Below are 13,269 nucleotides of genomic sequence, written 5' to 3' on the forward strand. Positions count from 1 at the left end.
GCAAGTTGTGTCATCTCTTTTTCCAGTTTCTCAAGCAATAACATGGGAATGATAATACTGCCCCAGTCTTATCTCCCCAGCTTCATCTCCCAGTGTGTTGTGAGCAAATAATGTTAACAGTGCACGCAAGTGGTAAACATTACTATCAGTATTTACTATTCAGGGTGCAGACCTACCCTACGTACTTTTAGAAATGCATAGCTTATCTACCAGAACACAAATTCAGAAATAATGAATAACCACTAGATACAGGGCAACATATGGCTGGTGGCACGGCATCATAAACTGCTCAACGAGGAGGAAATCTACAGTTATACATAGCATTGTAAAGCCATGAAAAATTCTCCAGAAGTAAGCAAATTTTGTTAGAGAATACTTGCTTCCGTTTAGAAAACAGAACGTAGCGTAACTAATATTCCTGTGTTGAAGGACTAATTGGTTTACATCACCTATTAAAAGACAGCAGCTTGAGTGGATGTGTTTGCGCGTCGCTGCGTGATGGTGCGAGCAAAGGCAGTGAGCGCTGGGCTCAGCGCTGCGGGCCGTGCTGCTGTGACCACTGCAGAGCGCAGGCACTCAGCTGTGAGGAACGTCAAAACCAGCAGAGCAGTGCAGTGGGAATCCTCCTTTCCGCCTTATTCGGACCATGGCTGAGCGTAACTTGGAGTGCAGGGCGTGCGTCTGTCACCTCTGCGTGAGGGGACGCCAGGACACGCAGGAAGCCAATGCATCGCCCAAGAATGTGAAATGGGGACAGGCGTGTTCTGTAAAGCACTGCAATTATTCGGCTTTTTGTCTTCTTTCCTTGTAGCTTAGCGCAACCAAAACCTAGCACAAAGCATAGGTACTTCCTTTGATTTAGAAATAAAGGGCTACTTAGAAGTTTTAATAATTATTTGTATCACAGCAATGCAGTTATGCTCTGCAAATTTGATGAATTCTTCTAGCTTTAAATAACACAGAAAATTGTTCAAGAAAACGTAAGCACATTTTGTCCGGATGCTACAAACACCAGGTCTGGCTTGTTGGATCTGGTAAGCCATAAGGAAGGACATTGTTAATTAGCCAAGAGTTACTAATCCTGTATTACAAGTTTTACCCAATTTAAGGAAACCATTAGGTAATCCATTGGATGCTTTTGGGATCTCTTTGTGCAACCAGGGTGGAGAGTTTGGGGAGGGGGGGAAGTTAAAGGGAAATCATGGACTGGTCGTAACACGCCAGTAAGAAAACAGTGTATTGTAGAGATGGACTTTATTTTAAATCTGCATTTTCTTTGAATTTTCACTTTCTTTTGTGAGCCTTGTTTCAAAGCAAAGCAGGAAACAGGAATCCTTTATGAAAATCCCTTATGAGTAGGTCCAAGGAGTACAATGACAATTTTGCTTATGAGGCTGCCCTGAACACAGGGCTCCATATGCAGCCGTTGACTTTGGAATGCAAATCCGTACAGACGCTCATTACGCTCCACTGTGTCTTTCTTCGTTCTGCCTTACAGTCTTCCTCATCTAAACAGTCCTAATAGTATTTCTCTTTTTCTTGCTCAGTTTTTAGCATTGCCTATCACTGTTAGGGTCTCCTGCCCAGTCAGTGATGGGGCTGATATGAGAAGGGGGAGGGAGCTTGGGTTTGGCTGAAGAGCTTGGGCCTCTCCCCTTACGTTAATACACCAGACTGTGAAGCCATCAACAAAAGCAGTGAGCATGAATGTGAAAGCAAATAACTGAAATGTTTTTTAAATTAAATGGGTCACTGAGAAGGAATGACACTATCTGGAAAAGTACTTATAATCTTTGAAGGAAATAAAATTTCTCTGAAGCTGAAGAATAAGGAAATATTTCTAGGGTGGCTATTTTAGTAAAGCATACCGTACAACTCGTAACGCTGTTTTACATGGTGACACTGAAACGGGGAAGGGAAGTCAAATAGTTTTGCTTATGTAAATGTCACCTGTAACTTGTGTCACCTCTTTTCTTCTTCCTTGTGTCCTTCAGCTTTTACATCTCCTGAAGCGATGAGGCTTTTGCAGTCTTGACCTCTGTCGGTCACGCTGCCTCTTTGGGCTGGCGTGTGTGTATGTAAGAAAATGCAAAATCGGAAATTCCAACGACCAGAACAAGTAATGGAAAAGAATTTATTGGCTGCAGTGATGTGTATGATACAAGAACAGGAGAAAAGTTGAGAGATTATTCACTTTAATTTATAGTTAATTTGCAGAGCAACAAATGAATCACAGATGGATGTTCATGCCCCAGTGAGATGTGCATAATACATGTTACCAGCTCAGCCAGTCATTTTGGTTGGATAGCTTTTCTTCAGTGTTTTGATGACTAAAAGCTCTTTAAACTAACAATATCAGCTATCTCTAGCTTTGTATGGCACTTTTCGTTATTAGGCTGCAGTTCATTTTGGGAGCGCGTTCACTGAAGTATCGCTGTTGTACACACAGGGACACCAATGCAGAGCACATGGTTGGCAGAGCTTTGCATTCACTCCTGCTGCTGGATCTCATTGACAGTGGAGGACACCACCTGCCCATCCACGGTGTCATGGACAATGGCTCTGATCTTCCGACTGCTCAGCCCAGCGTGTTCTGGAAGAAAGACAGAGGTTAAGGAGACAACACGATGCAGGGAGAGCTTCATTTGCAGTAATTTACCAACTGCCTCCTCAACCGATTTATCTTTACATGTTTCCCTTTAAGTCAATCCTTATTATTGTTTATGAAATGCACTGCCAGAAAGTCACCCTGCGTCTTGCCCGGGTCAGGGCAAATGAGTAACACAGCTACATCCCAGGCAATGCAAATGTAACTTCAGAGCTGCTGATCCTAAACATCTGCAGGTCATGCTCATGCCTGAATGCGAGTTTCAGACATGCAGATTTTCTGCTTGCTCTCAAGCCCTGACACTGCTTTAGTCACCAAATGGAGTCTCTGTGGCTCCTCGTATCCCATGGCAGGTTTAGTCCTGAGCCAGAGCCTTGGACACAGTGTGTGACACAGAGGAGACTCTGAGGACAGTCTCCGAGTGTGCAGACACAGCAGAACGTGCTCCAGGTGCAGCCCTTTCGCACCTCATTCGTGTGACGTTAAAATGATTCTGAGCAAAATTCGATGGGAAATGACAATAATTCAAAGTTACCATAGAGTCAAAATACGGGGCTTTTACCTTTAGCTTTTGATTCAGATTTTCTTGCTATCCTGTAAAGAGAATAAGACAGAGAACAAAATAATGATTAGACTAATTTCAAGAAGTTATTCATCCCCTTCTTCTCACTGATTCTAAGCAGACCTCGTACCACTATGTAAAGTTGTCTCCAGGCTTCTTTTTGATCTAGAACTTGTTTTGAAGATTGGAAATGACTATGAATTTTACTGGAATTGGCACTTTTTCCTATGCTGAGATAGGCACGCTGTGGTAATGTAGAAATATTTTTTTTTAATAAAAAGCTATATTAATTTAGGTGATCCAAATTACATGGGTACAAGTTTCTCTGTATGCTAAGTGGCTCAGGCTTTTTATTATGATCCATCACATTAAAATACCAACCCTTGATGTGCCATGGAACTCACAAGCTTTGATTAAGCATAAGCAAACAAACAAATAAATAACCCGAATATGAGAACTCTCTTCTCATCTATTCCAGTCAGGGCGGCTGTGCCTCACCCGTCAACATTCCCTTCCAGCAGCAGGCGGTAGGTTGAGATTTCCTTCTCCAGGCGGGTTTTGATCCCAAGAAGAACCTTGTACTGGTTATTTTGCTGCTTGATGTCGTGCCGAACCTCGCTTAGCTCTTCCTCACACTTGGAGATGATCTGCTGCATGTTTTGGAGTGCAGCAGCGTAGTAATTCTGAGTGTCGGCCAAGGTGTCTTCCAGCATGTGTTTCTGACAGAGCGGATAACACCAATGCTATGGTTATTATTTATGTGGTAGATATAACACAGAAATGCCAGCAAATTTAGTCTCTGGCTACAAGATTGCAGAATCAGGACTGGTAATTTAAACACTGTCATTTGCATGACCGTTCATGTGAAGGCAGCAGAACCATGAAGCTGCGTTGTGTCTCCATCATGAGAGGCAAAACCAGAGGAATTTATCCCTGCCGTGGTCTGTCTGCTGCTCTGCTGTGCTCTGCCCCCGCAACTGTTCACTCCTTTGTCACTTCTGCATCTACTGCCCAGAATTGCTCCAAAGTCTGCAGGCCATGGCTATGGGAGCTTTAGCCTGTACAGGAGCCGAGTCATATTTTTGAAGATTCCCCACCAATATTTTTCACAGTTCAAATATTTTGTGCATTATAATAGGGGTTGTGAATATGAAATGTGTATTACTACCTGTCTGCTTGGACATTTTTTCTTTCTAGATCATAGAGTCAGGTATCCCATCTCTTTTTCTTCTCCCCATATTTTGTTCTATGGAGAGACATAAATTTTTCACTTTTTGGTGATCATTGCATATATATATATATGCAAGATATATGTATTTATATCTATATATATGTCCAAGATATCTATATATATATATATATCTTGCATATTCTGGCAGAGCCAAGCATAGTCCAAATGCCGATTTCACTGATACTTTAAAAACGACAATAAAGTGATGCTAGGCTATGGATTTAAATGAAGGATTGGTCCACAACAGTTTCTGAGGCTGTGTGAAGTAACCGTGAGCAGCCAGAGATGGCTGTGGGCAATACCTTACTCATCTGTGCCTGCAGCTCGATGTCCAGGGCCTGCAGGGTACGCGACAGCTCCTTGATCTCGCTCTCATTGCGCTGCAGCAGCTCTGGGCTGGGAGTTGCTGCCAGGGACATGGTTGAGCTCTGGGGAGTGGAAGCAAGGGGAAAGCTCAATGATTCATTCCTGCACAGCAACGGGGGCTTTGTACATGAGCAGAAAATTGCTGTTACCTGCTCCTTGTACCAGCTGTCCAGGCTTTGACGATTCTTTTCAATTATGGCTTCATAATCTTCTCTGATTTCTGCTAGAATCTTGGCCAAGTCCTCAGGAGGTGCTGCGTTTACTTTCACACTGACTTTGAAGTCTTGTGATGAGCGATTTGCTTCCATATCCTGTTCATATATTAGCAGAGGAAACAAGCAAACTTGTTTATGCAAGTGGAAAGTTTTCATTCCTGTCTTGTCTTCTGCAGTTCCATCCTTCCACAATGCCCTGAATATTGTTTTCATTATGGTGGGTTAGTTGTTATATATATTCAGTTATCGCTATTTGGAAATTTAATATATGGATAATACTGTGATGTGACTTAAACCAGTGACTTCAGTCTGCTTCTGTGGCAGAACTGTGCTAGGGAAGGTCTTCCCATACAACATTTCTGGAAGATACATACTTCGTGAAGAAGCTCTGGCATTTTTTATTTATTTATCTGTTAGGTACCCAAAACCTTTGATGACAATCTAACAGTAATTTCATCTTTCTTACCCTCTATGTTAATATTTATGGAACTATAACTAAGTTTACAGGAGAGTAATGTAAAAGTTCTATGTAATTGTTAAAGGAATAATTGGATTAAAGCATATAATTACTGTGTAAACAACATAATTACAGGGCAAGTCAAGCAGGTATGGCAACATTCCTTTTGGTGTAGCACAACCTTATGTGCTAGGTACCATTCGCAAAAGCGCCCAAGCAAAGTAGCATTTCGGGGTATGACATCACGGCCCCCAAAATGCAGATCCACTGCCCATGCCGAGCTCTCTGCTGGTTGCCTTGCTCCCAAGAACTGCTCTGTTATGGCTGCTCAGTAACACCCAGCTCCACCTGCTGCTCTGTGACCCTGGGGTTTCTGTTCTCCTTTTTGATGATCCACAGACACTGAGTAGGATGTTTGGTTCTGCATTAGGTAATGACTGAAAACAACGTGAGATCAAGCAAAGTGAGACCAGCGTGTTGTCAGGAGTGGTGTAGGTGGGAATATCAGAGCCCCTGTGATATAGCTCTGGAAGAATTCAGAGCAGCATGGTTTTCGCGATTATTATCTAATTCTTGTACTTAGGATTTTGCAAGAATAAGTAATTTTACTTGACTGCACCAACCACTCTTTTTCGTTTTGATCCTTCAAGAATTCAGGCTCTGTTTAGTTGAGGTGACCCTGCTGGAGCTGTTTGGGTGGACAAGGGGACCTCGAGAGGTCCCTTCCAACCTCAGCCACTCTGTGCCTCTCTGATTCTGTGAAATGATATCTCCAGAGCCGAGGGGAAAGTCTGTGATCAGTAAACCCAAGAGCAATGTTTCCTGTTTGCTTGAAATTTCTGTGTATTTATATCTAAGTATTTCTGAGAAGATTTCAATCGAATATGTAAGCTATTATTGACTGTGTATGACAGATGGGGAGGTGACTAGAAAAGAGTGGGAGAAGATGCAGCCATTTGTGACCCTTTCTTAAAGCCCAATTTAATTGGCAAAGTAGGACACAAACTTTGTGCCTCATCTGGCTCTCATTGCCTTCTTTAGAGACATTATTTAGTTCTGAATCATCAATCCCGTTTATAGATTGAGGATCTTACTCAAAGTTAATTACACGTGAGTGAAGATTTGTGCGATAGGCTTTTACCAAGTGGCACTTTTGGTACCTCCTCATGGTCTTTCCTTCTGAGGATGTGCTCTTCTCTCAGGCCTTCAATTTCCATCTCCAGATCTGTGGTAATGATGGTCAGGCCATCGAGCTCCTTCCGCAGATTCTCCACGTCGAGCTGCACCCCCTGCCTGCGCGCCTTCTCCGCCTCATACCTGCGTGAGGGAATGGCAAAGAGAGGCAGGGCCAGATAAGGCCTAAGTGTTCAGGGGCTTTATGTTTGTTATAATATTATCTAAAGCTAAGAGATTTTTTTAATGGCTGATCAGCATCTGTTGAAAATACGAGAAATCTTCAGGATTCCTAAGTGTAACTTACAGAAATGTAAACTCCTTTCCTTTGCAAAGATCTGCCGGGAAGTTTTCTGTCCAAACATTCTGGCTTTTTAGTTGGTCTGAGGACTCTCTCTCAACAGCGTAGGGAAAAATCAAATGGTGGTACCCGAGGAAGCAGCGGCCCATTTACTGTGTGTGGCAAAACTCCAGAGACCCAAAGCAGAAGCTGCTGAAGGACGGGTATTTCCTGTGCAGCTGGACAGGAGGGGTGATAAGTACAGGAAGTAGATTTGGGCTGCACTGGGAAGTGCAGTGCAGAGAAGGGTTAATTTGTATTCCCAGATGACAGTTTTAAATGCCTTTTGTCACAGGTATCAAGTGTCTGCTGTAAAACCTGCTCTTCAGGACCTGCACTAAGTATCATAAACAGGGTGACTCAATTGTTCAGCAATCATTTGTGGGTTTTGCATCCTTTTTATCCTTTCTGATTTTCTTTTCTATTCTACATTGCTTTTATTTATCCAGTATCACCAGAAAACCTCAATAAAATCAGTTTCACATTGGATTATCAAGAAAAAGCAGTATTTTGCTTAATCCTCTTTCAAAGTTATACAGGAAACCAAAGAAGTGCTTACTTGAGCCTGAAGTCTTCAGATGCCATGTTAGCGTTATCGATTTGTAAAAGGATACTGGCATTGGTGATCTTGCCATCCTCAATCTGGAAAACAGAGAATCCAACAGCAAACTCAGTGTTGCCATGTGGTGATGGTGAATAACCTGGGCTGGTTTAGACTCCTTGCTGCTCATACGAAGCATCTGAACAGAGAATTCCCATGCTGGGAGAGTACCTGAGTTAAAGAAGCTGAGTTTCCTGATTCACTTAGACATTTCTGCAGTTTTTGTCTATCTTTTCTCTTTCTCTTACTTTTCTGGATATGAACGAGGAGTCATCTTTGTGCTGGCCAGGTAGTGGATACAAATAATATTACACTAACTTCATGGTATATTACAGAATAACAATAACTCTCTTCCTCTTTATTGGGAACTGATTTTGACTCTGTGTCGCATTGCTGGAAAAGCAGCCTTGGTCATCTTTAGGGCAAATTTCAGTAAGAACCATCAGGCTGTGTCTGAGTACAATCGAAATGCTGGAATTGAGCGTGTGCTAATAAGTAATTACGTGCATGAACCCCTTGTTGGTCAGTGCTGTGGTGCAGAGGAATAACACTGCTGGAGTCCACCACGTGCTCCACTCTGGAGTCGCGTGGGCTGTCATTTTGACAGTAGCACTGGCATCTTGTTATGGTGGGCCATTCAGTTATTCACCTGTAACTGCACTGAATTGGCCAGCAGCATTGAGTGATTAAATCCAGTTTCTGATTTTGCTTTAGGATGTTGAAAATTGCCCTAAAAGGTGCAGGAGAAAGTGCACCGCATCGTTCATTTGATGTGCTCGGCATGCGCTGAAAAGCCGCCTAAGTCCCTGTTAACATGAAACAGCTTTGAACTATGGATGTGAATATGAAAAGCTCAGAATTCCATTCAAAATCTTTCTAGCAGGAACAGTCACATAATTAGCAGGAACTAATAATTGTGGGACATCACATCCTTTCCTAGCAGAGGGAATGGAAGCGTGGCTGTGGTTCCAGCAGCTGCCTTCACTCAACACTTGCACTGCAAAACAAGGTGCATTCTGCCTGCAGAGAAATCATTACCCCTTTACAGAGCTCTCAGCACCTCAGAGTAAACCTTCCCACGCCTCAGTGAATCACAGAGAAAGAAGGAAATGACAAAATTGTCCTCAAGTGTCAAAAGTTTACCTTTCAGAGCAAAAAAGAGGGAGCCTGTGGAGTGTTTGAGCTCATCTGGTAACAGACTGCACGTGTGTGAGCAATTGGCAGCGCACCTCGGGTACTGCCCTGGGACGTGACCGGGGGCAGCTGAAGACCCATGACAATACCCAAAATGTCTCTGCTGGAATTTGGCAGTTCTGGAATCGACCCTTAGAGAGCGGTGAATTTTACTGTGCCAGGTAATAAGGCAATGAGAAAGCAACACATGAGTTCTTCAACTTTGTGCCGTTTCATAATCGCCCAACACAAAACCACATTTATATCAACGCTTTATGTCTCTTTCTGCGCAATCTGAAAGAAACAACACAGCAAAGGAGTTTGATTGTCAGTGTTTGCCAGCTGCTGTACGGTGTTGCTTGCTATGGCAGTTAGCAGTGCGTTTCAGATGTGGACATTTATCATTTAGAACGATACAGAATTCTTCTCTACATCCATTGTGAATACGGAGGCATCACTAATACCAGTCTGCAAACTCACCGATAGCTTAATTAACAACTCATGCATTATTAGATATGAAATACACTCAAATTCCTTCTTGAAACACATTTTTTCCAAGACTTTCTGCACTGACTTCTTCCCAGCACGTCTCATGTCCTCTGTCCAGCAGCATCGATGCTGTCTCCTTGGACGCTCTGTAGATCTCTTTGCTTATGGACTCATGCAAGCTCTTTGAATGAGACATTTCCCTGAAGAACTGGTGCTATTTTACTTGTGTCTGACTTAGCCTGGAGTCAGGCTGGAAAAGGCAACTTGCTGCCCCATCTGGCACATTCACCCAGAATTCAGGTGTCCAGGGCAGAGTGTGGTCCAAAAGGTAGGACCCAGATCCCAAATCCCTCCCAGTTTAGACAGCCAGTGCATCAGAGACTTTCTGGGTTATTGGGTAAATGTTTCTAAATTTGGTCTAAATTCCATTTTAGGTGCTAAATTAGTTTCACCTTTTTAATTCATGGTTAATTAATGTAATTACGGTTAATAATTAGATGCTATATTTTCACTCATTTTACTGGCGCTAATGACGATAATTTATAGAGAAAGTAAAAATTCTGGGTGAAATCACTGAATTGCTGCCTGTAAATAATCCTTTAATGGCCCTCCCCAGCGTGAGCACCACGGGGAGCACATGTGTGTGAGACAGGTGTCTGGAGCCAGTGATAGCGATTTCAGTGCTAAAAATAAGTGTTTTGGTACGAAAGCTGTTCAAAAGTGAGGGCTTTACCCCAGTTAGCATTATGCTTTATGTCTTACTGTCTTCCTGAATGTTTCTCATTTATTAACTGCGAATCAGTGTGAACACGTTTCTGTTCTTGATGATCAAGTTTTTACCTCTGGATCAGTTAAAAAGCAAGCGCTGAAGTGATAGGGGTGGAGATGGGTGACCTCTCTGTATCCCTAAAACAGGAATAGGTGACGACAGCTCTGGCTCTCCCTGCGCTGCCTGTGGTCGGGGCACCTCATCTGCCTGCAGGCAACGCATTTAACGGGGAGCAGGGAGCTTGGTGCAGTCCCTGGCCTCGATCAGCAGAGATGTGAGATAATACCATGTCCAAGCCCTTTGGAAAGAAGTCTCTCAGGGTCCTGAAAATGCCAAGTAACTGTATTATAAAAAACGGGAGGGAAAACTACAGCATTGCGTTTGGAATAGCTTTGTTTTTTGCCTCATATGGCTATGTAAAGTTAATGATGCTGATTAGTCACACAGGTGGTTACAGTGCTAAGTATGTTCCTTATGAATACAGATTAATATTGTGTTTGAATATGAAGACACGTGAGTTTGAGAGATTGAAAGAGTTACTGTTGAACGTTAATATTAACTACCGGCAGGAACCAGAAATTCTCCTTTTAATTATAGTGAAAACATCCACAAGGAATTTGTCACTGCTATTTTGTTAATTACAATGAAGTATTTTTCCATCTGATTACATAAGCCCATTGGACCCAAACCTCCTTTAGTTTCGTCTGCTACCACAGGAATCAAAGAAATGAAATGCATGGGTATGTCTAGAGACAGCACGCAGGAGAGGCGGCAGTCTCTGCAGTTCGCTGCTTTGTAATTTGCTGGAATACATGTGCAGTCAGAAAGCCCAAATTCTGCCAGACAGGGTTACTGAAACCACAGTTTCACGTACAGGAGCGAAGCCTTGGCAGCAAACAGAGCTCTCGGTACTCCCAGCCTCTGAAGAATCCCCCTTGACCCCTTCCAGCCTTTCTTGTCCCTGTTCTCCTCGTGAACACAAAGAATGTTCCTGCTCAGCTCCTGTAACACTTTCGGTAGTATTTCTAACACTTCAAAGGTTTGATTTAACTTTCTTTAAAGGAAAACCATCAGCATAAGTGAGTACCCAGGTTCCTTAAGAGAGCAGAGAGTGACATATTAGCTAGAGCTCTGACTTACCTGTCTTTGCATGTCAGTGACGTTTTGCTCGTATTGGTTGAAGTCATGCCTCTTTCCGTGAGACTTTGTCCTGTGCCACTCTAGGATGCAGCTTTCCAGCTGAGCGTTGGCTGCTTCCAAGGAGCGGACCTTGTCCAGGTAGGCAGCCAAACGGTCATTCAGGTTTTGCATGGTCTGTTTCTCATTCCCCCCCAGGAAGATGCTTTCCCCATGGCGCTCGCTGAAGCCTCCCCACGGTGCCCCCGCTGCAGCAGACAGCCAGAGGGGTCTGGCGGAGGAGAAGGAGGGTTGTGTGCTGCTGGCACCACCATCTGCACCTGGAGGTCTGCAAGAAATTCCTTGCTGGGCCAAACCACACCCTGCACCACCCCTGAGGGACCCAGAAAAAAGCTGGAAAGGGCCTTGGCTGGTGCTCATGCTTAGCTCTGTTGTGATCTAACCCAATGTTTGACTGGCTAGCACTGAGCAGCTCCTTAGCCTTCCCTAGGCTGCTTTATGCCTTTTCCTGTGGGAGTTTCCCTTCGATGAATGACTACAGCAACAAGATTGTGTCATCACGAAACGTGCTTCCTCTTGGTCAATTCTGAAGCTTTTATGAGCCTGCACACACTGTTGTTATTTGGAATCACAGCCACATACCGGATTGCTTGCCTTTCGCTTGTTTTGGGGTTTTATTTTTTTTTCTTTTCATATTATAATGGTGAGGTGTGGCTAAAATCTGTAGGTGTGGAACAGGATCAGCTCTGCCTCAGACTTTTTTCTACCCCTGTAGTTAACATGCTGTGTTTTCCTGCTCATGGGAAAGAGCGTTGTCCATTACAGAACAAGCGGAGAGCCGGGGCAGGGATAGCTCCCTCTTTCTTTCTGTTGTAATTCTCAGGCTTTAGCACTTCGGCAGGGTGTGAATCCTGACACGCAGCGTGTCCCACCAAGCTGTCATCCACGTACCCGACAGCTTCAGCCCGTATGAGGCGTGAGGCTTTAATGAAGTTATCTAGCCTCTGTCATGGACTAAAACTCCAGTCCAAAGTGAGCAAGAAACAGCTGTTCCCTTCAGCTGCCCATTTCCAGTTGAAATTCATGAGAATTAGGTACTTATCAGTCTTTTCTAGTGATTTTTTTCATTATTTGAGGTGCAGTCATATTTCAGTAGTCTTGTTGGAATAGATGGTAATGCAGGAATTTCTTGCTGCTACTGATATTCATACTATTAAGATATTTAGATCACAGAATCACAGAGCGTTAGGGATTGGAAGGGACCTCCAAAGCTCATCCAGTCCAATCCCCCTGCCGGAGCAGGAACACCCAGATGAGGTTACACAGGAAGGCGTCCAGGCGGGCTTTGAATGTCTGCAGAGAAGGAGACTCCACAACCTCTCTGGGCAGCCTGGGCCAGTGCTCTGTCACCCTCACTGAGAAGAAGTTTCTTCTCCAATTGAAGTGGAACCTCCTGTGTTCCAGCTTGTGTCCGTTACCCCTTGTCCTATCATTGTTTGTCACCGAGAAGAGATGTTTAGCTATAGAAAATATTTAGAATATGAGTTTGTAACAACACTTGGAAAATTCAAGTGATTATTTAAAGCTACCAACCCTAATAATTGACCTGGCAAGCGTGTGAAAATAGTCAATCTCCAAAGTGTCAGAACCTCCTGTCAAACTTCTGCCATCAAATATTGAGTGGGCAAGTCCGGCTTCTGCAGAGATTTTCTTATTCCTCGTGCTGAAAAGCAGGTAGAGAGCAGTGAAGTGTTCCCATGGCCGCCGCTGGGTTCTTGGGTTTCCCGTGTCCTTCGGAGCAGTTCTGGACTGCGCTGAGGAGTAGGTGGGAGATCTGGGGTAGGTGGGAGATCTGGGGTAGGTGGGAGATCTGGGCAGAGGAGGAGCTGGGTGGCCGTGGACTCTCAGGAACACGACAGTGGTTTTTCTTGAGAACAGCTGAAGGCTCAGCTCTGTAACAAGCCCTCCCATAGCTCTGCTCCCACCTGGAACGGTGGAGTCTGGGAGACCGCACAAACGAGAGCTACACCGTCCTGGAGAAGCCTGAAGGGATCTTTTTCCCTCTGTTTGTTTCATTTGAAATTTTTCTGTTCTGAAGAATCAGGCACTTCGTCCTCTCCTGGATGCCTCCAGCCCTCTCTGCTGAAC

At 43.9% G+C, this 13,269-nt stretch overlaps 1 protein-coding gene across 1 annotated transcript; it reads right to left on the bottom strand.

Moving 5' to 3' along the window:
- Positions 1–2,489: 2,489 nt before the first annotated feature.
- On the bottom strand, positions 2,490–11,679 carry KRT23 (keratin 23 (histone deacetylase inducible)). The gene is given in 8 exon segments (XM_010180529.1): positions 2,490–2,593; positions 3,171–3,202; positions 3,669–3,889; positions 4,704–4,829; positions 4,917–5,078; positions 6,600–6,756; positions 7,512–7,594; positions 11,125–11,679. Coding segments are annotated over 8 exon segments (1,440 nt in total).
- Between the last annotated feature and the right edge of the window lie 1,590 nt (positions 11,680–13,269).

This window comes from Mesitornis unicolor, unplaced genomic scaffold (genome assembly GCF_000695765.1).
Source record: "Mesitornis unicolor isolate BGI_N332 unplaced genomic scaffold, ASM69576v1 scaffold17423, whole genome shotgun sequence".
NCBI classification, from domain to species: domain Eukaryota; kingdom Metazoa; phylum Chordata; class Aves; order Mesitornithiformes; family Mesitornithidae; genus Mesitornis; species Mesitornis unicolor.